The sequence below is a fragment of the Lissotriton helveticus genome, chromosome 8 (assembly GCF_964261635.1).
Source record: "Lissotriton helveticus chromosome 8, aLisHel1.1, whole genome shotgun sequence".
NCBI lineage: Eukaryota > Metazoa > Chordata > Amphibia > Caudata > Salamandridae > Lissotriton > Lissotriton helveticus.
Window position 1 is genome coordinate 1312194537 of NC_136069.1, and position 27816 is coordinate 1312222352.

At 45.3% G+C, this 27816-nt stretch overlaps 1 protein-coding gene across 1 annotated transcript in view; it reads left to right on the top strand.

Moving 5' to 3' along the window:
• The window catches only part of USP9X (ubiquitin specific peptidase 9 X-linked), a 1542050-nt gene that overhangs the window by 927216 nt on the left and 587018 nt on the right, over nucleotides 1-27816 (top strand). The window contains exon 27 of the mRNA XM_078658291.1: nucleotides 13570-13678. Coding sequence (XP_078514417.1) covers nucleotides 13570-13678 — 109 coding nt within the window. The remainder of the gene's footprint in view (nucleotides 1-13569; nucleotides 13679-27816) is intronic.

Genomic DNA, 27816 nt, shown 5'->3' on the forward strand with positions numbered 1-27816 from the left:
TTCGGTATCTATGCTGAGGTAAAGAACCTGCAGCTAGAAGTCTTTATGAAAACAAGTTGCTTACCTTTTCTAATACCTTATCTGTTAGACACTCTAGCTGCAGAATAATTACCACCACTCCCATCCTCCCCTTTCTGCGAACTAGACCCATTCGACTAAAAAAGGCCCTTGTAGGACCTGAGAATGTGCACACTGCTCATCAAACTTCAGGCTTAGCTCCTTGCATGTGGTGCGGGAAAAGTCACAACCTGATTTCAGTGCCCTGGGGTGGTGCCTAAATAGGCACCGCCCAAATAATATTCAACGCATACGATGCTAACGCAGAGCTGTTGGACACCACCTACTGGTACGCAGGGTTACTGCTCAAGATTTTCCGGTTCTAATGTGACACTTGGGGAATATTCTAAGGTTAGAAATCTGCAGCTAGGTTGTCTCTACCAGATAAGGTGTTAACAAAGGTAAGTAACTTGTTCTTGTTAGCTATTACTGTAGTGAAAGACATCTGAGTTGCATGCACTGGTTCTATGGACCGGAGATGCTTTTCTACCTAAGGTTTGTCACCCTGTTTCTGGTAGGTCAGTCCATTACCCTTCCATGGAGAAAGAGAGGCTATATAAGCTAGAACCAAAAATAGCAGTTAGTTTTTACATAAATCGAACAATAGACTTCTGTGTTGACGATAAGCTCTTATAGACTACTTAGGTAAGAGAAAAGAAACGTCAATTCAAAAGAGGACTTTATCAAGGTGGATTATTTTATGCATGTGATGAAGATTTCTAGCTGCAGATTCTTAACCTTAGAATAATACCCAGGCGTCAGACTGGGTCTAGATGTTTTTGAACAGTACCCCTGCACACTGATAGGTGGCGTCATCTACACCAGAAGTGACATACACAATACGTATATAGGCTCCAACCTGGCGCACTGACGTCTGTTCTTTTCTTTCTACGCCAGATAGTCTTGATCTGGTCAGAGCTACCCTCCGTAATTTTTGGACTGGATTTATTCTAGGCTTTTTGCTGACAGTTTTTGATAGATTTTTTTCTCCTGGTGTGACAGGAATTCCCCTAAGAAACTGGCTGGTTTCACACCATGTGCTGCCCATCATAGGCAGATGTCTAAAGGTACGATGACTTCAAAACCTGCCGCACCATGCACCCAAAGTCACTGAGGGAGTGATTCCTCAAGCTCTTCGCCACCCAACGTCAGACGACTGACACTCAAGATCTCATTTGCACAGAAAGTCCCAGGACTGTTCACAGAGATGCGCCTGGTGATTATTCATCACTCTTAAGTCGTCATAGTCTGGTTCATTCCACTACCACAAGAACCATTCATAGACTACGTCATGTTTGTCGAAGTCTTCTGACGAGACTTGGGAATGTCTGCACTCCAGGCCTTGCACTATTGCGGAGCCCAAGTTCTGTGGCAACTGAAACCATGCTCTTCTGATTGGAGCCTGTGCCTTTTACATTTGATAGACCTAGAGAGGGAGACGTATGGGAGATGGGAATGAGGACGACGAGTATGAGGAACTGGCAAAAAATGTCAACACTGCACCTGACATTGGCCTGGTCTTTCCTCCTGTGGCTAGGAAGGAGGGGGTTTCTTTTGCTGTGATGGTGTGTAGGACAGCTGAAGTCTTGCAGCTTCAGCTGCTCACAGTGGCAGTCAAGACAAACGTCCTAACGGAAGTACTTCAGTCAGGAGTCACCCCTTTTGAACCCCTATTCCCATTTAATGAAGCCCTTACCATTGTCCTACTTGGAGCCTGATCCAAGCCCTGCACAGGGGTTCCTGTGCATAGGACAATTGCCCGCTGCCATCACCCCGCCCCTGGGGGCCCCAGATTCCTTACCCAGTACCCCGCACCGGAGAGGTTGGTGAGCCAAGTCTACACTTCTAGGATCAAACCCAGTGCGTTCCCTACCATTCCACCCGATAGAGTTCCGAGAGGCTGGATATCTTGGGCAAGAGAATGTTCTCTTCAGCCAGCATTGCACTGCTGTCAGTGAACACCACGTACCCAATCTGGGATTTAGTTTCATAAGTGATGCCTATGGTCTCTGAGGAAGCCCGACCCATACTCTCCCAGGCTATTGTGGATTGGAGAGACGCAGCAAAGTTCACCATACTATGTGGACTGAACATGACCGACTTGCTAGGTAGAGGCCTTTCATCATGGGTTACCTTGCTGAGCCATTCCTGGCTAAGAACCACTGCCTTTTCTGAAATGTCCAAGATTTGCTTATGGACAGGCCTTAGATGGCTCTGGTCTTTTTGAAGAGAAGGTGGTCTCGGCACTGCAACACTTTAAGGACAGCAGAACCATAGTTCCTTGGGATTGTCTCTGGCCCCTCGTCACCCCCATAGAAGGGATCTAATACTGCGTCCATACCCTCACGGCCAACAGGCTTCATAGCCTTTTTGTGGCCGAGGACAGGGGGGCAGGTAGTAAGAGGTCGGATCAGTCCACCAGCAGTCTTAGCCTCCAAACCCCTTTACTTAGCCCTCCGACCATCATGAACATCCAATAGGGGGCAGGATACACCATTACCTGCACCACTGATGGTCAGTAACATCTGATGGTTGGATTTTTCAAAACGTCCAAAAGGGCTTCTCCCTCCCCTTTGTGACTACCGCTCCACCAATGCCACTCTACTTACAACTGGCTGACAGAACACCACCTTTCCTTGCTCTTTTAGGAAGTTCTGGTTTTCTTGGCCAAGAGAGCCATAGAGAGGGTCGTCGTTATTATTCCTGCTACTTCCTGCTACTTTCTATGCCGAAGAAGAATGTAGGCCTACATCCTATCCTAGACCTTCTCCTTCTCAATCTCTTTCTGAAAAAAAGAGAAATTCAGGATGCTCACACTCGAACAAGTTCTGTCAGCCCTTGACCTAGAAGACTGGATGGTAGTATTGGACTGGCAGGATGCATATTTCCACAGCCCTGTCCTTGTCCACAGACGTTACTTGTTGTTCATGGTGGGGCTCAAGCACTTCAGTTTGCCGAGCTTCCCTGCTGCATTACTATCGCCCCAGGTGTTAATGCAAGTGATGCCGGTGGTTGCAGCTCTTTTACGTGGTATGGGGTTCCAGTTTTTCCCTACCTTGACAATTGGCTGTTCAAAGCGGGCTCACCCCGGACAGTCATCTCCCATCTCCAGACTGACATACCTTCTGTACTGGCTGGCATTCACTATCTGTGTACCAAAGTCACACCTGACTCCTTCGCAGAAGCTCCCTTTCATCGGAGTTCTATTGGATGCAGTGCAGTTTCGGACCTAACCTCCCAGTGGCGAGTCCAGAATATTCAGGCTATTATACCGAAGTTTCAGCTGTAACCTGGATTTCGGTGAGAATGAGCCTGAGGTTGTTGGGCCTTATAGCCCCCTGCATCCTGCTTGATACTCGTGCCCATTGGCATATGCAGGTACTGCAGTGGGACGTGAAGTCACAGCATCAGCAGAATCTTTCTGACATGGTCGAGACCTCGAAGGGAACTGCGTAAGCAGTGGTGGCAGACAAACAGCGATTGGGTCAATGGCAGACCTTTCCTTTTCCCAGCCAGAACTGACTGTGGAGACAGATGCATCACTGGTCTTTAGCAGAGTAAGAGCTCCACATCAACCTGTTGGAGTTCAGACGGTTCGCTTGTCATTGAAAGACTTTCTTCCTTAGATCAAGAGAAGGCTGGTGCAGGATTTCACGGACAACGCCCCCGCCATGTGGTGCTACAACAAACAGGACTGGTAGGGTCATGGGCCCGATGTCAAGAGACTCGGCGTCTCTGGACATGGCTTGAACTTCAGGGCATTTCCCTGGTGGTTCAACACCTGACGGGCTGTCTGAATGCCAGGGCTTACGAACTTAGATGAAGATGCCTAGCAGATCACGAATGGTGTCTCCACCCAGAGGTGGTTTAAGGCCTCTTTCAGCTGTGTGAAGAGATTTGATTAGATTAGATCTAGTCACCAGCACTGGGAACGTACTATGTCCATAGTTTCGCAGGCTGGTGTTTCCAAGGCTACTCTTGCTCTGAGGCACTTTTCCTCTCGAGTGGAGCTTTGGCCTCTTGTATGCCTTTTCATCAATACCACTTCTGCTTAGAGTTCTCAAGAACATCAAGAACGACTGGGCCCAAGCTAAATTTCAGGCTCCGGATTGGGCATGGAGAATCTGGTATCCCGAGCTCTTGAACATAACCATTGGTCCACTGATCAGGCTTCCTCTTTGGGAGAATCTTCTGTTGTAGCAACTGGCGCGGGTTCTGCCCCGGAACTTGTGCACTTTTCACCTTCATACATGGAAGTTGAGCAGTGGCAGTTGACAGTTTGAGACTTTAATCCCAAAGTCTATGATGTTATTCCAGCTGCTAGGTGTCCCTCCACCAAGTAGGTATACACCTGCTGTTGGGATACATTTGTGACATGATGTTATTCCCACAACATCAACCACCTTTCTGCACGTCTTTCTAAGGGTCTTCTGTTGTCTCTATGGATGCTCCAGCAGGGCTCTGCTCTGGGCACAGTTAAAGGGTATCTATCAGTCATTTCAGCATATTTGTGGCTGCCGCTGCCTTTTTTATTCAAGTCACTTGTTTTGGCTAGGTTTCTTAAAGGGTTACAGCACGTTTCCTCCATGCCATCCATCATGCTCCAGTTGGATCTAAATCTTGTTCTCACCATTTTGATGTGTGCGCCCTTTGAGCGTCTGCGCAATTGCCCTCTTAAGCTATTGACCATCGAAACTGCCTTTCTAGGGCCCATAACATCGGCTAGGAGGGACAGCTAATTGCAGACACTCTCTGGGCACCCTCCCTACACAACCTTCTACCCTGACAAACTGGTCCTCTGGACACATGCCTTCTTCCTTCCAAAGGTTATGATCAGAGGTCATATTATTTGGGAAAAATACCTCCTTTTGGAATCCCAAATGGTGGCTGAACTAATTGGGTTCACTCCCGGTTTCAGTGAAAAAGGTGTAAAACCTGGGTGTCCTGATTGATGATAGATTTGCATATAAAGAACAAGTCAATAAAGTAACCTCTACAGCCTTTTCTATGCTGCAGCGTATCAGAAAAATTGCACCGTTTCTTCTCCCAAACCTGCTGAAAACAGTGGTCCTTTGTCTTGTAATGTCCAAATTGGACTATTGCACTGGACTATGTGTTCATTTACCCAAATCTCCCTTGAAAAAGCTGCAGACTTTACAAAATACAGCATCAAGGCTTCGGATAAAAATCCTGAGGTCCCAATTAGCCTTACATGCTTTGGTGAACAATCTTTGGCTATCTGTGCATCAAAGGATTCCGTTAAAATGCTTTCTATTGCTTATAAGGTCTCCTAGGACAAGATCTAACCTTCCTCAAAGAAAAACTAAGATGTTACGACCCTAACAGGACTCTTAGGTCCTGCTCAGCTAGGAATTTGATTGTGCCTCTTGGGGTGTTAGGAGCGTTATGCACAGCACAAACAAAAACTGGAATTTATTTCCTTAAAGAGAAAATCTGATCCCTCTCTTTGGAGTTTCCTTAAGTTACTAAAAACGTGGCTCTTTTCTAAACCTTAACTGATTTCATTTCCCTGGGTCTTTTTAGCACTGAAACACCTTAGGGTAATTGTTTGTGGCTTATGAACTCAAATCAAATCCCTTCCATGTAGGCCAGAACTTCACCCTGCCTCCCATTTTTGCTCTGCCTCATCCCTCCATAGAAGAGGAGAGACTTCACCGTCCAAAAAAGGCACTGTCATTAGACCTTGATCGCACAGAACAGGTCTGGGTGGACGATCATCTCTTCGTGGGGTACGTAGGAACTTAGAAAGGGAAGACTGTGTAAAAACAGACCATCTCAAGTTGGACAATGCTCTGCATTAGATCTGCTGCACATTGGCCAAGAAGCAACCCCCTGAAGGGTTTTGTGCTCTGTTCACCAGAACTAAGGCTGTGACCACTGTGTTAGCCTGCGGAGTGCCTTTGCTGGATATATGTCAGGCAGCAATGTGGGCCTCTTTGCACACATTTACCAAACACTACTGTTGGGTCAGTCTGTTCAGCCGCACTGGGCACTTTTCCCATTTGGTCCTGCAGGGTTGTTAATTTAAAATTGGCGTTGGACACCTGCTTAATGGAGGCATTGCTTGAGTATCTATACTGACGTAACAAATCTACTGCTAGAAGTCTGAATCAGATGAGCACGTTACTTAACTTCTGTAACGCCTTATCTGGTAGAGACCATGTAGCTGCAGATTCCTTACCGACCCTACCATCCTCTTCTCTCTGCAAGCCGATTGCAGTGTTAGGTACACCCTTCTTAAGGCCTTATTTTTCCCACCAATGGTCAGTTCTCATTGTGGCTCTACCCCTGGTGTGTAAAGTTGTTAAAGTAAATGATGTTAGCATGCTAGTGTGGCGTCTACATAGGTACAGCATACAATGCTTCCTGGCACGGATGACACCTACACAGAGTCGAGCGACGCCACCTACCGGTGCCCAGGGGCACTGCTAATAAACTAGGTCAGTCCATTACCCTTCCTTCTTTTTAGCCATGTCCACACTCTTCCGTGGAGTAATAAAGGCTCTCTAGGCTTGATCCAAAAATAGAGGTTAGTTTTTACATAAATCGAACAAACTACTTCTGTGGTGACACAGCGGTTTGTGGACTTCATAGATAAGAGAAAAGGAAGGTCAGTTCAAAAGAGAACATTATCAAGGTGGATTATTATGTGCATTAGTATTTGTTATTGGCTAGCACATGAAGAACCACCCGAGGGCGTTATCTTCTATCTCGGCATTGGCAAGAGGAGCTTCACTAGCAGAGATATGTAGAATTACTAGATAAGCATGTCTGAACACGTTTTCCAAACTGCTTTTTGATGCAGAGATTCTTTGTGACGCTCATTTTTCCCATTCTGTCCTACAAGATTTCTCGGTTGTATCCTTTCAAGTACCTCCTCCAAGTACTATATGGCTTTTAATCTGCATTCTTGTTCGAGAAGAGTACCTTGAAGAAAAAGATTATCTAGCCTGTCAAATGTGTGACTGGACACAGATGGACCTTGTGGAGATGGAGGCCTAGGTCATCTTGACGGAATAGTGGTAGTTGTTAAACAAGGACTGAATGGCTATGTCCCTATTGGTCCTGGCGGTGGCACTGCAGACACTATTGGGTGGTGTGGAGTATTTCGATGTGAACGACGAGTTGTTACTGAAGGATGAAATGGAGGTTGCTAAACTGAAGTGACCACTGGAGAAGGAGGCCTGGATGATAAATATACTCTTATGTATTCCGAGTCAGATATAGGTGGTAGCTTCCAAGCCACCCCACAGTCTTCCTGACCGAAAAAGAAGCTTCTGTGTCCCTCGACCTCCTGGGATCTTTAGATGTGGAAATGTTCCTTGACATCAAATGCCCTGCCCTCTTCAATGTTGAATGGTCTATCCATGTCTACCCGAGCCTTGAAGGGAAATAGGTTGCCTCTGTGCCTTTTCACGACGTCGAATGGGGATACCTCTGTCTTTGAAATAGCTTTTGCTTCTTGGATCTCCCTTTGGGGGTGTCCTTCGAGATAGGGACTGGAGTACTGGTAGAAGGGTGACCCTCTTCTTGCTCCTTAAATCTTCAGTTTGATCTTGACTTGGATTCCTGCTGCCTGTTCAAAAAGACTACATTTTTGACAAAAGTAAAAATATTTCCTGTCAGAGTATGACCTGACCTAAATTGACTTAGTGAACTGAATACTCTGCAAATATGCCCAAAGATGCTAAGCAAAGATGTTTTAAAAGAGATTTGGAAAGATTTCCAAAGGGAAAATGTAAATGAAGTTCAGTGCTCCAAGATTCTATTACCAGGTGCTAGAACTGAGGTAACTGCCACCTGCGGGGCTTGATGGTATACCCTTCATTTGCTTACAAAGAAAAAGTTTGTGCAAGGTATTTTAAATGTCACCTACTGTTCTAGGGACATTTTTGATTTTCAAGCTTTTTACAGTAAATTCATGGATTTGGCCAATATCGCTTATCAGGTGCAAATAATTCTAAGGAATGGGACTTGGGTGAGAGCGCTTCTAGACAGGGCGGTGGAAGTAACAATTGTACATCAGTTCAATAGATGACTTCATACAGATTGAGAGTTCAGATAAACCCACCTGAAAGGCTTTACTATTTAGATACACAAATTGAAGGGAATATACCACGCATCATTAAGGCAGTCATCTGGCCACATTTTGCTGAAGAATGACATGCTAGCAGAAAATTATTGACCTTCAGTCTTCATTAGGGAAGTACTGAGCGAGGAAGTAATGAGTAGTTTTCTTCCCATAGTACTTGTGGATATCAGGGGAATTTACACCAGTTGGTGAGCTGTCAGACAGACTCCAGCCTTGCATAGAAACCATGCTACTGCAACAAATGATGAACCGAATGCTGAATGACTCAAACATTCACCCCCAGACAAGATCTGGGTTAAATCCATCTTTCTTTTGCTCACTAGGCCACTCCAGTTTGACCCAGCCATATGCAAACCAGTCTTGACCCTGTTCCTAGTGGGAGCAGTCCAACCCGAACTGCCAAGCTGGTTTCTCCCTAAACTGGAAACAAGCATTCTGGGACTGGTTTTGGGGTAACGCCCCCTCATCAGCCAGGCTAGCTTGATTCCAGTGGCACAGTGAGCAAGGGACCCACGTCTGAGCATACCCATCCCACTTAGGCTGAAAAGTGCTACGGCTACAAACGATGGACGGAATGTTGAATGAATCAGATTCAACCCCAGTCAAGAGATCTGGGTTAAATCCGTTATTGTTTTGCTCACTATGCCACCCAATTTGAAATCATGCGGGGTGGGATAAACACTATTTGACTTGTCATTCCTTTACATAGTGAGCCCCAAGCACAGGCTCAATATCTCTTGAAGCCAAAAGCAAAGTGCTATATAAAAGCAAAACTAAATTGTGAGGAAATGGTGTATATTATATTGTGTACTTGTGCAGCCTCACTCTCACGAGCCCCTTCAGAACCAGTAGGTTTTGTTTGTTAAACCATCTAGCTCAGCGCTGAGTAGCTCTGGCTCTGAGCAGCAAGGCTCACACAAAGGAATAAGTGTAAGGCATTTAAACATTACCAAAAGAATTGAAGAAGGAATCAGAGACGCTCAAAAAATTCAACACCAATTTGCAAAAATTGGCTGTATTTTTTAGACTGCGCAACAAAAGAGATCCACCAGAGGGTTTCAGAGATCTAGAATTTAGAGTATAGTAAATCGAAACATTTCATGCAACCGCAAACAATCGATGCAAAATTAAGCAAATCTTTTTGAGCAAACTTTTTGGGCAAACTCTCTGGCTAGGTATATTGTAGTTGGTTAGAGTTTCTTTGGGCGGCCAACTCCGAGAGGTAGCCAGTCAGTGGGACCAGCAAAGCCATCAGTTACCTCAGCAAGTGAATCAGTCTTCAGACCATTCCAGGCACTTTTATCCCTTGCTATGGTTTTATATGGAAGTGGTCCTGATGCTGCTAGTTTTTCGGCTCAAATTGTGCTGAAGCCTGCTAAACAGGCATCAGTGCCAGTGCCCTGACCTCAAAATGTGTATGTTACATTGACTATACACAACAGTCTGACTTACCTGTAAGTCCCTAGTATATGGTACCCAGGGCATATACGTTGGAAAGTCACCCCAGAGAGCCACACTAAATGCGACATAGGTAAAACAAGTTTCCTATTCTGCCACTAAAGAGTGGAAGAGCAGTCTTAAACGAATAGCCCGACCTTGCCATTTAATGTAATGGCAAAGCCAAATCTCCCTCTACAATATAGGCAAGTCAATCCTTTTGCAGGCCTAGCAAGCCGTAATGCAGGGTGCAGCATGTTTCACAGATATAACGTGTATTTTACATGTTCTGGTAGTAAAAATTAAAAACTGTTGCTTTTTACAGTGAAAAGACTCGGTCAACCAATTGACAAGTACAGGGTTACATGCTGACCCCTCAGCTGTGCAAACTACTGAACTGTGCAAACAACGTTGATACTCCAAGGTATCAAACAACTCATTATATTAAGCCCAACTTAATTCTCAAGTAAAAATGAATGTATCAGTTTGTATAGTGCAACTTTTACAAAGTGCCCGCTTTGTTGCCTTTTGTCTCCTGTGCTCCTAATGGTTGCACAAGAAGCCGGTCACTGAAAAACTTTCTGTACTCCTCGGGAGAAGTGTTAACGACTCCTAGGAAAGAAGACAATAGAAGCCTGCACTGGAGAAACGTGTTTCCTCCCTCATGCAGGAAGCCACACAGGTGATGGCCCAAAAGTCGGGCTTCAAAGGAGAAGCTGCCTTTGAGGGGCAAATGGGTAACACTTGGGAGAGAAGGGCTGCTTTACTGTCTAGGCAGACATGCTGGCACTTGGTAAGGGGAAACCAGTTGCCAAACTGTTTTTCTAGGGGCATATAGCCTTCTTGGAAGTCACATCTTCGAGTTGAGCTAGGGAGCTCTGGACGTCCAGAGAGGGGTTCTGCCATGTTGGGAGTGGGCAAAAAGGAGGATCTTGGGAAAGCCAGATGCCACACTTCCCAGGAAGTGGTCATCCGGAGGGAGCGAAACTGGTAACCCAATAACTACCAACCGCAGCCTACCCTTGGGGCATTTTCGGAGCATAAAGAGGGTTCCGGTGGAACCCAGAGCTCAGATCTCAAATAGACTTGAAGAACGGAAGAAGAACTGCCCTGCTGCACCGTGAAATGAGTAAAGAGTAGCTGCACCAACGTGGACTGCAACTGCTAAACCTGGTGGGTAGAAAAGGAGAAGGGAATGTGCCTGTCAAGTCATGCTCATGGAGAAGTCGTCTCCAAAGCCCCGAAGCAAGAGACTCCAAGGGTCAGTTGGTTGATCCCCTGTTCGCAACACAGGGCCTCAACTGCTGAAGAAGCCTGCTTGGGCAAGGCTGCAGCCCAGAATCTTCCATTCACCGCCAACTGCTGCTGTGCAGCACCAGAGATCAGGATCAGATTCTGAAAGCTGTATCTGAGTTTGCTGAGCCTGGGGAGAATCGTCGGAGTGCAGCGTGGTCACAGAGGATGACTTATTGCCCAGGGAAGGAATTGGCTGTGACTGCGATACCGGGTGACTGGTAATTCAGTGGCAACTGGACTTCTAGCAGGACTGAAAGGACTTTGTTGGAAGTATACCGCATTGCATCCACAGCAACCTTGAGTATCATCAGCTTCCCGTATCCCTTGTTTTAGTCCCAAAAAATGGGAGTGACCATGCAAAAAGAGGCATTTCCTTACATACATCAGTTTCAATATCAAGGCATTATAGTTCCTTGCCTTTCTCCAATAAATACTACTGTTTTAGCCTCAAAACCAGATTGATCTTATGGAATGGTTTGAGCTTCTAGAAATCTAAACACTCATACATGCACATAAGCAGTGCAAAATGCACACAGCACAGATTTAATGACAAACCTAGTAAGGAGAATGTACAAAACCACCTTGGTTATCTCCGGGGTTTTTTTTGTCAAAATATAGTGCCTGAAAGCGAATATCTAACCACCTCCAGTTTTGAGAAAGTGCAGTACTCATTCAAATGATTGCCTTTGAGGTATAAAAATAAGGCCCTGGCCTATTCCCAGCACGCATCATAGAGATCTTCCAACAAGATTCCAAGGCTCTATCATACGTTGATGGTATCTATCTCGCCAGGGACAATTTAGAAGTACACCTAACTAGGGTTGACGGGACGGTGGCAACATTAACATGACATGGTTATAAGATCAAACTTAAAAAGCATAATACTGCCTACCTGATGGTGACTTTTCTTGGACAGGAGTTAACCAGTGAGGGCAATAGACTGGCACCTGATTTGTTCCAGAGTAACTTGAAAAGGAGTGATATTGTATTCGTTTGCCTAAGGCTGCTGTATTAATTGGGTTAATAAATTTAAAAGCTGTGTGTGCTTTCACAGTGGTGATTATTATATATTAATAATTCTAGTTTAGGCTTAATATGTTATTGCTCTATAATTGCTATTGGTTTGTGAGATGTAGAAAGCTTTGAATTATAGTTGCATGTAAGGCTTAATAAACATTATTACTTGAGATAGGTGAAATACCTGCGGGACAACCGAAATGCAGATCTTTAGCCTAGTTTTTTTTTTTTCCTCTTCCATCCTTGTAGTGCAGTTGGGCAGCTTCACTGCTCCATAGGTGGGAAAAATGTTAGCACAACTGCTTCTAAAATTACTTTTTGGGGTTGGACCGTATAATTACTCTAGTGTTAAATGCTTTGGTCTGGACCTCAGGTAGTACACTTGAGACCATCTTCCCCAGCAGGGAAGTCATAATTCTGTGTGCCACATTTGTCTGTAGGATTTTCCAGGGGGAGCGGTGCCACACCAAAGTTCCCTTGCTGGAAAGGTTGGTTTAAAGAGCATTATCGGGGGACAGCCGTTGCTGATAACTTAGTGTAGTTTATTAAATTATAATGACAGGCCTCCCAACAGTGCTGGGCGACTCGAGAATTCCTCCTTGATTGTTTTCTTAATGTCCATAGTTCGATTTTTGTTTTGAAGGGCATTTGATCTGCAGTCATTCCTTTTTAGGTTTCTCCTAACCCCACGCATGTGCTGTAGCTGCGAGGAGTATTGTATATGGTAAAGGGCTTGAAGCCCGCCTTTACTTACCATTTCCTGGCTTAATTAACATTATTTTTAGCTACCTCCTAAAGGACACCATATGGCTCATGTCACTTCCTTTTATTTATTTGGTGCATGGACCAATTACTAATTGATTTCAATTCACTAGTGTTGTTCCGCTGGCCATCTGCTGCTCGTACTGTCATTCAGGTTCAATTTATTTTTATAAGGCCCAAAATCTGTCCAAGGTCATTAGAGTGCCACGCCATAACACTCCACGACTATCTGCTCTACTACCCTCCGTCACACTATGCCACTCCACAGCACACTAGGCTACTCCATTCTATGACACTCCTTTCTATGCCTTTTCACTCTGCTTCCTCCATGACACACTACTGCACTCTACGCCTCTCCATGACTCTCCACTCTACTACACTCCATTCCACTCTCCTCTATGCCACTCACTTTTAGCCAGGCTGAACAGCAGCCACGCTGGAGCACAACATAGCTAAACACATTGTCAAAGCCAGTAGCTCTTGCACAGCCAAGACCTTTTTGGCTTTGCCAATGCTTGTTCCATTCATGGCAAACATATTCTGAAACAGCAGAACTGAACACAGTTTTGCATCTGCATACAACAGAATTTTATTTATTATTTATTTAGCGATTTATAGAGCGCCTGGTGACCCGGAGGCATCCCCGCGCTGTGAAATTATTGGAGACCGGAGGGAATGGGGAGGGGTACTATTTAAGGAAAAGGAAAGAATGAAAACTAATAAGTTTCCCCATACTTAGTTATTAAGGATTGATAAAAAATTAGCTGTGGTTGTAACATCTTTCAATACGAGTTTTTTCATTTTCTATTTTACAGTTTAGCATGTGTTTAAGAAGCTTCTGCCCTGCTGTTTAAACATTTGTTTATATTGCTTTTAAATCTTTTCAGACTTGTTCGTCAGATGGCACAAGAACAGTTTTTTCTGATGGCTACTCGTTGTTGCATGGCACACAGACCTCTGCTTTTCTTCATAACACTACTCTTCACAGTATTGGGGGTAACGTATTATTTGTTTTTGTTTGATCTGTTTGATTTTTTTTACATTGAATAGTACAGTTTTTAAGCACATATATTTTCATATAGAACCATTAGGCAGTATACGAGGTAGATTGTTTAACATAGCACGCAATGACATGAAGGTATAACTGTCATCCGTTCTTCCTGTCATCCTTTCTTCCTTGTTAACAGAAGATATCATACCCCAGGCTTCTCGTTCAGTTAAGAATCTTTCAGTGTAACTAACACTTTTTCCTGGTTGCAATACATTATAAGCATCCTTTACGTGTACATATTATTTACATATATACATCTCGTGTGGCTTCACTCCACCATGTCACTTCAACTAGCTAATCGATCAAATGACCTTATTGATAACATTAAACCGATAACCAGAAGGAGGGGTAAGGGAAGAGAACCGGGTCCTCATATGGGTGGGTGAAAAACACTGTCAATGATCAGTGCAGGAAAGTGCCAACTATACAATCGTACATTTGCAAAACTAGTAAATGTCAGTTTGAGGTATATGGATCATATCATTCTGACCAGTTCACAATTAGGGCCGCATTACGACACATGTATTAAACAATATTAATTAGTGGTAGGAATGTCAGGTGGGTCATCTTGGGGGTAACATTTTATACTATGCTTTTTTCATAATATACAAGGTGATTTGCAATGTCCACACCTGAAAACTATATCCATCAAAGTATTTTTAAGGGCAGAAAACCAGACTTAACTCTTGGGCCATAATGTCGATGAATTAAAAATGTAATGACCTAAAACAAAATACCTGCAGATTGCAATCGGTGTCAAAGCAGCAATGCCTTGTTTTTTTTAAATATTTTTATTGAGACATCAAAACTCAAAAGAAATATAAACGATCCACCAAATAAAATATACAGACAACTGTGTCAGATGTGCCCTTTTAATGCTTTCTCCCCCCAACCCCCATCCCGGTGGATCCAACCTTCAACTGACACAAGAAATAAACAAAAACAGAGGACACAGAAAAGAGAAGTAACCTCATCATACACTTGAATTGTAAACTAATCCTTCCTTAGCCAATTAGTTAGGGACTGCCACAGTCTTTCCCCTTTTTCCCTTGCCCGCCTCCCTCTTCTTCTATACACTGCAATCTCCCATTTATATATAGATAGTAATTTACTGAACCAAACATGTTCTGAGGGTGGAACTGGATCAAGCCATGCCGTGGCCACACACAAGCTTAATGCAGTCATTGTGACAAAAACAAATTTCCTATCGCTTTCTACCCTGACTTGGTTGGAAACTCCCCAACATTATGACCTGGGGAGTCAAAGACACTAAGTAGCCCATTAAAGATTGTAATCGTTGCTCGATTCTAAGCAATACTTCCGTGAGGATGGGGCAAGTGGCAAACATATGGGTGCCATCCACACCTGTCAGCCTACACCGTGTACAGTGTATCCCTGAAGTGCCCCCCCAACAAAGAATATGTGCTGGGGTTACATAGAGATTTCACCAGGTTTTAAAGCATTGCACCTGAGCACTGGCGGTGATATATGTTGTTTGACTGAACATCAGAGAGTTATTATTTTTTATTATTATTATTAACGAATTTTATATAGCGCCTGGTTACCCTTGGGCATCCCCGCGCTCATCCAGAAAAAGACACCACCACACTAGGCACAAGAATTAGACAGGGAACAGATACGTTTTTAAAAGTTTACGGAACCGTAAAAAACTCGTTTCCGAGAGAGTCCTCACATTCCCCCTGTCCTGCTTGAACACTAGTTCGCCATCTATCAAAGTGTCTAGCAAGATCATCCCCCATTCTCTCATTAAGTAATCCATATACAGCAGATGTCGACAATTGGTTGTTCTTTATAAAATCTATGGTGATTTTAGTGGTCTTTTGATGCCATTAAAGAGAAGTTCGGTATTGAAAATAGAGATGTTTTTAAAGTTTTTACAAATACGGGATTTTTTGACCAGGAAAACTTTCAATCAGAGTCGAATCCCGCTACTAGATTTGATAAAGAACAACCAATTGTCGACATCTGCTGTATAAGGATTATGCGATACAAAAGGGGATGATGGACGGAGTGTTTGAGCAAATCAAACACTCACCCCCAGTCAACTGATCTTGGTTTAATCTATCACCATTCTTTAGCCCACTCAGCCACCCCATTTCAGACATGGCTATATGCAAATCAGTCTGACCCTGTGCCTCAGGGGAACAGTCCAGCCCGAACTGCCAAGCCATGTCTTCCATGGAGCGGAAACAAGCATCCCGGGACCGGTTTCGGATTCATAATCCTCATCAGCCAGGCTATCTTGAATCCAGTGGCCAAGTGAGCAAGGGACTCACGTCTGAGCATACCCTGCCACACTTAGGGCGAACAAAGCGATACAAAAGGGGATGATGGACGGAGTGTTTGAGCAATCACCATTCTTGTTGGAGTAGGAGCGAACTTGTAAGTCTCTCCATCTCTACCTGCATGCCGGGCCTTCATAGTTTAAAGATAGGGGAAGAGGGAGTGTGCAGGCACTGTCAATTTCGTTTTAGCACACTGACAGCTGATACCCGGGGCAGTTCCATCTTGTCCTGTGGCCTGCTTAACGTGAGATCGTTGCGATGCCACAATCACGACATATACAATCTTCTTGTGGATAGACAATTAGACTTGCTCTTCCTCACGGAAACGTGGTTGGATGCTCACTCAGACCCCGACATCATTCAGGCTTTGCCAGAAGAATATTTGATGGTGAGACTGGACAGACTCGAGGGCAGAGGGGGGGGCATAGCGATTGGTTTTTAAACAACAGTTCGCTTGTCAATTGGAATTAGTCCCTTTGGCTGGTAGCGAGGCTGGTGTTTTTACCATAAAAATTAATGGGGGTACCACGGTGAAGGGCTATTTAATCTACCGCTCCCCGGGACCACTGGCAAGGTTCAAAGGGAACCTACTAGAGCATGTCATGGAGATAGCACTACGGAGAGACAAGTTTCTGCTACTTGGAGACTTTAACATGCACCTAGAGGATCTGTCAGACACAGGAGAAATGGAGTTTTGTCAAGAACTTCAGGCCTTACAGCTCGAGTTAAAGGGTCAGCTTCCAACACATCAGCATGGCCATTTGCTCGACCCGGTCTTTGCGAACTGGGAGGATGTCACAGTGGCGCCCCCCGAGCCCTTCCCCTGGACAGACCATTTCATGGTGCCATTCGAAATTCATCTCCCTAAACACAAGGTGTTAGACCCCCCGCCCCTCAATTACCCCAGGCGTAAATGGGCCAGGTTCTCCTTGCCAGAGTTCAATGAGGCTCTTATCGCAGGGGGCCCTCCCGGAGGCGATGACGCAGACACTGCAAACAAATTGCTCAACGACCGTATCATGGCCGCACTAGATCGTACGGCCCCTTTAGGCCGACCGAAGGAGGGCGGCCGTAAACAGAGAACGGCACCGTGGTTCAATGAGAAACTACGAGGCGCCAAGAGGGACTGCAAGCGGGCAGAAAGGCAGTGGAGAGCAGCCTATGACAGCCTGGCGAGAGAGAGATACCTCGTCATTAGACGAGCATATCATAACCTGATTAGGACAGTGAAAACTGCTTATTACGCAGACAGGATCTTGGGTGCTGATAACTCAGCTAAAGAACTGTTTAGTGTCTATAAATCCCTGACTGTCCCCAAGTCCTCGGCAGGACTGGAGGACTGTTCAGTTGCCGCCTGTAATCGTATTGCTGACTACTTTGGTGACAAAGTGTCTAAAATTTATTCAGCTTTCCCTACCCAACCCAAGGCAGGAGGAGAGTTTGAAGCATCTGCTGGAGAGGCAGGTGGACAAAATCTGCTGCTTAACTTCACCACCCCCCCCCCCCCAGCAGACGACCTGATTAAAATCTGTAGATCTGTGAAATCAGGCTCTCCACGGGACCCAGCATCACCCAAGCGGCTGGGGGACAGCCTGACGACGCTAGAACCTTACATTAGGCATCTGATGGATGTCTCCTTTAGGTCCAGCACCATGCCAGAGGAATGGAAACAAGCCGTGGTGCTTCCCCTCCGCAAGAAGCCGAATATCAGCTTCGAGAAACTGGACAACCTGCGTCCCATCTCCCTTCTACCCTACTTCTCCAAAGTGGCGGAGAAGGTGGCTAATATGCAGTTAATGCATAATGTAGAAGACACTAACCGGCTACACCCCACCCAGTTTGGATTTCGGCCCCGACACTCGACGGAGTCAGCGCTCCTCATGGCTTCCGAAACCATTAGGAAGGGCGCCGATGAGGGCCAGACTATGGCCCTGATCCTTTTGGATCTTAGCGCTGCGTTCGACACTGTAGCACACGCCATTTTGCTACAGTGTCTGAACAAAGGAGGAGTAGGAGGGGCAGCGCTGATATGGATCCAATCATTTCTTTCTGGCCGAGGTTTTCAAGTCAGGCAGGGCGACTGTTACTCCGAGCGAGTTGCCTTGGACCAGGGGGTGCCGCAGGGCTCATCCCTGAGTCCAACCCTTTTTAATTTATATGTTGCCCCGGTTGCTTCCATAGTGGAGAGCCACGGCCTGAGCATGGTGTCGTACGCCGACGACACGCAGCTGGTCATCTCCCTCTCGCGTGCACCAAGTCTCGCGGCGGACATCTTCAGAGCATGCATGCAAGATCTTGCCGCCTGGATGTCTGCCAATTGCCTTAAACTCAACTGAGCGATACAAAAGGGGATGATGGACGGAGTGTTTGAGCAAATCAAACACTCACCCCCAGTCAACTGATCTGGGTTTAATCCATCACCATTCTTTAGCCCACTCAGCCACCCCATTTCAGACATGGCTATATGCAAATCAGTCTGACCCTTTGCCTCATGGGAAAAGTCCAGCCCGAACTGCCAAGGCATGTCTTCCATGGACCGGAAACAAGCATCCTGGGACCGGTTTCGGATTCATAATCCTCATCAGCCAGGCTATCTTGAATCCAGTGGCCAAGTGAGCAAGGGACTCACGTCTGAGCATACCCTGCCACACTTAGGGCGAACAAAGCGATACAAAAGGGGTCCATCACCACCCCTTGTTGTAAATAATTTTGTCCACCCTAAGCGTGGAAGGGTATACTCAGACGTGAGTCCCTTGCTCATTGCACCATCAGGATTCAAGCAAGCCGGGCCGAAGACGGCTGAAATGCCAGAAACCGGTCCCCGGAAGCTTGTTTCCTTCCCAGTGTAAGAATTGGCTTTTGTAGTCTGGTCTGCCCTGTTCCCATGATGCACTGGGCCAGGGACAGACTAATTTGCATACAGCCAGGTTCTGAAACTGGGATGGTGCAATGAGCTAAAAAACGGTGTTGGATCTAGCCCTGATCTCTTGACTGGGTGAGAGTACTCTGCTTAATTCAGAGACTCTGTCCATCACCACCCCTTGTTGTAATTAAACTCAACTGAGGCAAGACTGAGGTGCTGGTGGTGGGGGGAGACCAAGCGGCTTGGACGGCGGCGTGGTGGCCTCCTTGCCTGGGACTAGCACCAATTCCCTGCCAGGAGGCGAGGAATTTAGGTGTCTGGTTCGACTCTAAGCTGACTTTTGGACCCCAGGTGAACCGGGTAGTTGGTGCCTTTTTCGGGATTCTTAAGAGCCTTAGGAAGGTCTTGGAGCTTCTGCCAATCAAAGCCCGTCAAACTCTAGTGCATGCACTAGTCACGTCCAAGATGGACTACGGCAACCTGCTCTATCTGGGGACTCTTGAGAAGAACCTGAGCCGCCTGCAGGTCCTGCAGAATGCTGCGGCGCGGCTGGTTCTCAAATTACCCAGAAGAGCATCATCTAAAGCTGCGCTCCAGGCCCTCCACTGGCTCCCGGTGAGAAGCAGGGTGGAATTTAAAGCACTATGCACTTGCCACCGGATAGTTAACGGCAGGGCTCCCCTCCCTCTGCAGGGCCTGCTAACACAATATGAGTCCTCCCGTGATCTCAGATCTTCCGGCTCGGGGCGCCTATCCATTCCTAAGGTATCTAAAGTACGGATGGGCGGTAGATCCTTTAGGTATCTGGCGGCCTCAAGCTGGAATAAACTTCCTGTGGCACTGCGCCTGGAACCTTCAGAGCGCACCTTTAGAGCCAAGTTAAAAACCTTCCTATTTGCCCGGTAGTTGGGTCCCTGTCCCGGTATTTTCCTAGCAGCACTTGCCTCTCAGCGCGGGGACACGCCGTGGTGCGTCACCAAGCGCTCTATAAGACCCCCTATTATTATTATTATTATTATTATTTAGCCCACTCAGCCACCCCATTTCAGACATGGCTATATGCAAATCAGTCTGACCCTGTGCCTCAGGGGAACAGTCCAGCCCGAACTGCCAAGTCATGTCTTCCATGGACCGGAAACAAGCATCCTGTATATAGCCATGTCTGAACTGGGGTGGCAGAGTGGGCTAAAGAACGGTGATGGATTAATCCCAGATCTTTTGACTGGGTGTGAGTGTTTGATTGATTCAGATGCTCCGTCCATCACCACCCCCTTTTGTACCGCTTTTGGCCGCCATAAGTGTGGCAGGGTATGCTCAGACGTGAGTCCCTTGCTCACTTTGCCGCTGGATTCAAGCAAGCCGGGCTGAAGACGGCTGGAATGCCAGAAACCGGTCCTCGGAAGCTTGTTTTCGGTCCAGGGAAGACATGGCTTGGCAGTTCGGGCTGGACTGTTCCCATGAGGCACAGGGTCAGACTGATTTGCATATAGCCATATCTGAACTGGGGTGGCAGAGTGGGCTAAAGAACGGTGATGGATTAATCCCAGATCTTTTGACTGGGTGTGAGTGTTTGATTGATTCAGATGCTCCGTCCATCACCACCCCCTTTTGTACCGCTTTTGGCCGCCATAAGTGTGGCAGGGTATGCTCAGACGTGAGTCCCTTGCTCACTTTGCCGCTGGATTCAAGCAAGCCGGGCTGAAGACGGCTGGAATGCCAGAAACCGGTCCTCGGAAGCTTGTTTCCGGTCCAGGGAAGACATGGCTTGACAGTTCGGGCTGGACTGTTCCCATGAGGCACAGGGTCAGACTGATTTGCATATAGCCATGTCTGAACTGGGGTGGCAGAGTGGGCTAAAGAACGGTGATTGATTAATCCCAGATCTTTTGACTGGGTGTGAGTGTTTGATTGATTCAGATGCTCCGTCCATCACCACCCCCTTTTGTACCGCTTTTGGCCGCCATAAGTGTGACAGGGTATGCTCAGACGTGAGTCCCTTGCTCACTTTGCCACTGGATTCAAGCAAGCCGGGCTGAAGACGGCTGGAATGCCAGAAACCGGTCCTCGGAAGCTTGTTTTCGGTCCAGGGAAGACATGGCTTGGCAGTTCGGGCTGGACTGTTCCCATGAGGCACAGGGTCAGACTGATTTGCATATAGCCATGTCTGAACTGGGGTGGCAGAGTGGGCTAAAGAACGGTGATGGATTAATCCCAGATCTTTTGACTGGGTGTGAGTGTTTGATTGATTCAGATGCTCCGTCCATCACCACCCCCTTTTGTACCGTATAAGGATTATGCAGCAATACCTTGTAAACAAAACAACAAACAATTATGCCTTCTTGGCTTTCTTTCAGGGCAAGTCTGCTCCGTGCTCTGTTGAGTGAAGGCAAGCTGAGGAAGCGGTATTTTGTCAAGGTGCCTGATATAGATGTAGGCTTCTTTCTTCTGAGTAGGTTAAGGGAGGGTTAGACAATACCTGCTGCTTTATTGCTGACCTTTTGCCAAACGGTGGAAGATTTATAATTTTAGGAGTTTTAGGGTAATGTAAAATGCATGAACTGGACTTTCTGGATGCAGTGCAGCAGTGACCTATCTTACAAGCTGACACTGAGTTTTTTTGCTAATATCTTTATTAATTTTTCAAACGTGAACATCTCCGGAGTTCCGCCCCCGCACAAAACATACAGTTACAAGATAGGCATGTGCGGCTTAAAATGTACATGGAAGCAGTTAGATTAGTAAAGCATAAACAGTGTACCGGACCTATCACATCTTAATCTGGATCATATCCCGTTTTCATCCTCACTTATCCCCTCTGTTCCCGACCTTCACAGAGAAAATCCTCCCACCGATCTGCTCACCAAGAGGTGCACTCTGTAGTGCCTGGCTCATCTGTCAACACAATTAAGATGCTACCAGTTTTGAAAGGTTCTGAATAAATAGGTAATTAGTTATGAGCTCAACAAAAAAGAGATGTTGATGCATAACTTTTCCATCACAATAAGTTTGCCTTTAAAGTGCTAATGTATGCCAATGTATTGTTTTACAGTTGGACAATAATTTAAGGCTAGCAATTATGTAGTTTGGCAAGCCTGAGTGAACCTTTAAAAGATTGCCTTTTTAACATTGCACAAGGAGTCTTTGTATTACAGTATAAAATGAAGTAAGGAAGCTTGTGGAACTTGAAAAGAACGTAGTAAATTGGAGTTGTCATCAAAGCTTCATATTTAAGAGTAAAAGAGACATGTTTTTCTATACAGCTTTCTACCTCGGTCTATCCATTTCACATAATTATATTAGGGCTTAGCGGCCTAATTTGATTTCAATGAAAGTATGGACCCTTGAGGGTTGATTAAGTGGGTTGCCGTGCTAGGAAGTTACATGTTCCCTTACAAATGCACATATAAATCAATGTTCACACTGTAAAACTTCTCATCGTGTGTGTCAAAGTGTACACTGCAGACCCCCTTTTGTTTTTGCACATAGTCTGCTTTACTAAGGTCTCTATAACATATGAGTGATGTAACTACAGAATAGTGGGGCTAAAACAAAAGCTGACCGATCAAATGTCCATGAACAGGATCTGCAGCGAATCTGAGCCAAAGCCTTGGAGCTATTGTACTGTTGGACCCTAACTGAGCACCCAATCCTTCCTTTTAGCTCTGGACCCTCAAGGCAGAGAGGCAGGAAAATCAAAGGCAGGTAGTGTGGGTTTGAAACTCAGAACTGTGCAAACACAATATTTTGTAAAAAAAAAAATCAATGACCCATCAGTGCGCTTACTTTTATAAAGAAAATGCATTTTTATCACACACAATTGCATACTAAACATCTAATTAAAAATGGTGATAATAAAAAGCATCAAAGAAATCGGGGGGAGATATGAGGAATTTCCCAGCAGGGGCCTCATCCTCCAAGTTACAAATATATTGATAAAAACTGGAGCCCTACACTGTGGTGTGTGCTAAACCTCCTTCGGGCAGATTTTTTAAATAACCCTCTCCCACTAGGGTTACCCTTTGGTGGCAGTCTTCATCATAGGGTTCTTCCTTTTCCGCAGTGGAACGAGGCATGCTGCTACCTGTGGGATACACTGTAGTGTTATATGGTATACACCACATGATGAGTTGGAGGGGTTTAATTGTGAATTAAAAATACCTACCGGGTAGGAAAGCTATGCTTTATTCTGTCCTCCAGACTGTGTGGAAAAAAGGGAAGAAATGTAGAAAGTATATATGGTTTTAATGACCCTACTTTCTACATGCTCTACATGTTTCAAGCCACACTCCCCTGTACCTTTTGTCAGGACCAAGGATTACACTTCATGATAACACTCCTAGTTAAATTATCCAATAACCGCAAAGTGTAGCGACTTCACACACTCTGCATGTGCAAATGTACTTTTCACCTACTTGTACTATATTCTGTGATGCCTGTAACATATAAGGAGATAATTTAGCCTGCCATAATAAAAAGCACATTTTTGTGAAAGATAACGCTTCACACCAGTATAATAGGCATGCGACATCATGCAATTTGCTTAAAACACCTTGAAGTGATTATAGCCCATGCAGGCAGGTAAAGATACTTGATAAAGTGTTTGTGAGCACATCTACTAAAACAATGAACGGGCCCCACCGGATATTGTCATTAAGGCCCACATTTTGTATATTGAGTTTAAAAACCCATAGTTTATTTTCCCCCAAATGTCTTTTTTTTAATTTATTTTTTTGCAATTGGCTGTCTCATATGTTCTTGAGGACCACCTACTGGTAATCTGATACAGTGCCTTTATTTTCCATGTAGTCGGTGCACAGCTTCATTGTTGCTTGACCACATCTAAGGTTACTGCTGTGTTCACCTATTCGGGTTTTCACCTTGCGAGTGGTCTTCCCAATATATTGTAACTCAAATGGGCAGGTGATTCCATACACTACTCTCGGTGTATTGCAGTTTTTGATGTTTCTTGTGAGAAGCTGGCTTGGTATGTGGTATACACTTATGTAAGTGGGCACCTTGCACCAATCCAGACAACCCTTATGGTGATTTTAGTAGTCTTAAACAACCTTGGAAAGCTCTCTAAGTGGTAGCTGTGGAGAGCAGACTTCAGGCTTAGTCCAGAAGGAGTGTAAAGCAGCTTGTTTTACCAGAACATAATCTTCTTATTATTAAGTGAAAAGAAACCACACAGTGTATTTTTAAAAATATGTATGTATTCTAAGACGCTCATTAACATATACAGAAATCTCCTACCCGGAGATATACACAATGCACACAATACTTTACGATAGAAACAGGTAAGTAGCACTTAATACACAGTGGTCACCAGGGGGGGCATCAAACCATATACTAATTAAGTGGAATGCGAACCACGACTCAAGCCAAGATTGTACCCAGGAGATGAAGAAGTGTCAGGGATCCAATGAACCACCCAAGGTAAGTAACTAGGAGCCCCACATAGGTTGTGTGCTAAGTAGGACCATGACCAATACAAGTCAATAGATAAGTCTTGGTTCCAGTTTTAAAAAAGGGCCCTTCCCAGTAGACCCTGAAAAAAACCCAGTGGAAGACAGAAGGATGGAGAGCCACCGCACCTGTGGATTCCTTAGGAACCAGGATACCTGCCCCAGGGAAGCCTAGTTCATAGGTGTGAAATACCATCGGAAACTGCAGTTGAACGCAATGGAGGACTTCAGAAGTATGCTGCTGATGGAGAAGTTGAAAGTGTCTAGTGGAACCCAAAGGTGGATTCAAGATGTGAAGAACCTGCAAGCACATGGGACCGAGTCTGTGTCACTCAGGAGTGGCCAGGAGGCACGGAAGACTAATGCCCACTGATGTTGGGTGTTGCAGGGAAGCGGACATAGACCTTCAAACTGCAGCTGTGCGGGCCATGCGGCGCTGAGGACGACCAGGAGCTGGATACGAGCTGTCCCATGTCGGATGTTGAGAGTTGCGGGGTCGGTGACCGGCGGGACCACCAACAAGCCTTGGCAACTGCAACCAGCGTTGAAGTTGAAGACGGTGCAATGTCGAAACCAGCAAGGGTCAGGAGACTCACCACAAGCATGGGAGTCAGGGTAGCCCACTGTAGCCGAAGAAGACCCTCAAGAGGACTCACAGGCCAGAGGTACAGAGTCACAAGAGGACCTCTGGCAGCTCACCAAATGATGAAGGCCCATGGTGCAGAGGATGCGATGCAGGTGAAGATCTTGGCTGCAGGAGATTCTTGAGGCTGGAGCTTCTTGGATCCCAAAGATCTCTGGAGGAGAGTCAATAAGCCTTGGCAAGGCAAATCGACGTGTTGCACAGGGGTACTGCTCCAGTGGTTCCAACGAGGGGTAGTGACTTCAGACTTGCTGTGAGAACAGTGCAGACCTTGAGGGAGTTGCAGAATCACCACCTGTGTTTCTGGGCCTTTAGGTGTCCGTAGGAGCTTAGGAACAGCAGACCAGTCAGCTTTGTTGCGGTGCCTGCATATGCAGGGGAGTAATTCCTTCACTCCCCTGCATATGCAGGGGAGTAATTCCTTCACTCCAAGGGAGATTCCTTCTGGTGTTCTGGATGTCCACAGGCCTTGTGAAGAACCTGTATGGAGCCCAGGTACAGATGTTGCAGAAGACTGGCAAGGCGACAAGACCAGGAGCAGCAGGAGTCTTCCCAGTTGCAGTCTCCGTTCCCAAAGCAATGTTCAAAGTGCCCAGACCAGACGGTTGAAGTGGTTTCAGATGTGAATCTTGTCCTATGACGAATCTAGCGACCCACCTACAAGTAAGCCCTTAAGTACTCTAAGGAAAGGGTTGGGACAATTCAAGGGTCCCTCCCAGAGGATGGGCTGGACAGTGGGGAGGATACTCCCATGTCCATAGTCCAGTTTCGGACCAGAGTGGGAGTCAATGGCTCCCTGAACTGGTTTCAACTGGAGTATGCAAGGAGGGCACCAAATATGCCATTGAAAGCAGTCTAGTGGCTCTGGCAAGCACCCCCACCCTGTCCCAATACGCTCAGTCTTTTTCTTGCTCTTCATTTCCCATATAGCTTTATCTAATTTCATTTCAGTACATACTTAATAGAATTTATCCAATCTAAAAAATACCCTTAATCCAGCATTTACAGATTTCTCTCTGAGCAAGTAGGATGAGGTTAAATCACAGCTTATTTTTATCCTGAGATAATAGTTCATAGTTTGAAAAGATACCAAAGTATACTAAAAAGGTGCTCACCTGTATATTAAAACCAAATAAGTCTTCCATACCTCTGATATCAGAACCCCAGAATTGATGTAACATAGGGCAATTTATGAATTTATGCTAGTTGTCCGCTTTTTCCTGCTGACACTTTGGACAGAATGTAATAGATCCCTTCGCAAATTTGGAAAGCTTAGAGGGAGACCAGTTTACTCTTTGCAGAGAGCAGAGAAGGTTTCTCCTTAAATTGGCCATTTGTACTGTAGAGTATAATAAATCATAAGAAACTTACCATATTGCTTCTGTACTGGAACCCGGCAAGCACTCTCCCCACAGCTGGGATGGAAGGGTGAAATCACCATCTGCCAGATCTATCAGAAGCCAGTAGAGATTTGCCACCTCTTTCTTATTTCGTTGTCTCATTCTTAAAGCCATCTCCAAATCCTTTGTGTAACCAACTGTTCTACCAATCACCTGGGACCAGCTTTTTATTTGTAGATATTTAAATTTGGATAGTTGATTGTCCGTAATTTCCTTCAGGTCTTCCCATGATAACAAACAGCCACCAGGCATAAGTTGGGCCCATGAATTTATCCCGGCTGATTTTAGCGGAGTTACTAACAAATCTTTAGTCCACTCAGGAGAGCCTGGTGTGTCCCAGATAGGAGCCATCGCGCTGTAGTTGCTGATCTTTAAGAGCTTCCTGATTTTAAACCAGGTGTTAGCTAAGTCCTTTAGAGACTTCAGTCGTACCTTCTTGAAAAAGCGTGGATCTCCAAATTTATATAAGAAAGCATGATCTCCTCCTTTTAGATCCTGCAGCATTTCCCTAAATATTTTCCCTATATCTGAGGTATTTGGTTCACTAATGAGCATTCTCCCTGTCCTCATTAGAAAAACCTATGCATAAAAGATTATATCCGGCATACATAACCCACCCTTATTCTTCTTTCTCATAAGCTTTTTATAGGAAATTCTTATTCCTTTGCAGGCCCATATGAAGGAATTTATTTTTGCCTATGTTTTCCTTCTTCTTTAAAAGCTAATGGTATATTTTGAAACAGAATAATACGTTTTGGTAAAGCATCATTTGTACCAAATTAACTCTCCCTATTAGTGTCAAAGGTACGTATGCCCAGCTTTTTAGATAATCAGAAATTTCTTAATCAACTCTACGCAGGTTTGTATCGACTGTATCATTAATATCCTGGGTGATTGTAATACCTAGATGCCTTATTTCTCATTGCAATGTATGTGAGCAAACATTCAAATTCCATGCCATACACTCAGTTTTGGACTGATTAATGTCATACCCCAAGACACAACCAAATTGCTGTGCTAAACTGTGTATGACGGGGATAGCCGTCGCGAGGTCAAGCGTATATACCATCATATCATCGGCATATAACAATACTTTTCCCCCCCAGTTTTTGCATTTGAAAGGGAGTATATCCTCATGCCTTATAATTCCTTCTGCGAGAGGCTCTATATATAGATTAAAGAGCAAAGGTGAGAGAGGGCATCCTTGCTTTGTCCCTCTTTGAACAGCTAAAGAAGAAAAGAAGTTGCCATTTTTTAGTATTCTGGCTGTTGGAGTTTGGTAAATCGAAGAAATTGCTCTGCAGAAGTTTTCCCCCAAATTACATTTGTTCAATTCCTGAGGGACTTAATATGCCCTCAGGAAATTGAAGTGCCTTACAAGAACTACTGGGGTTGCTCCCTTTATG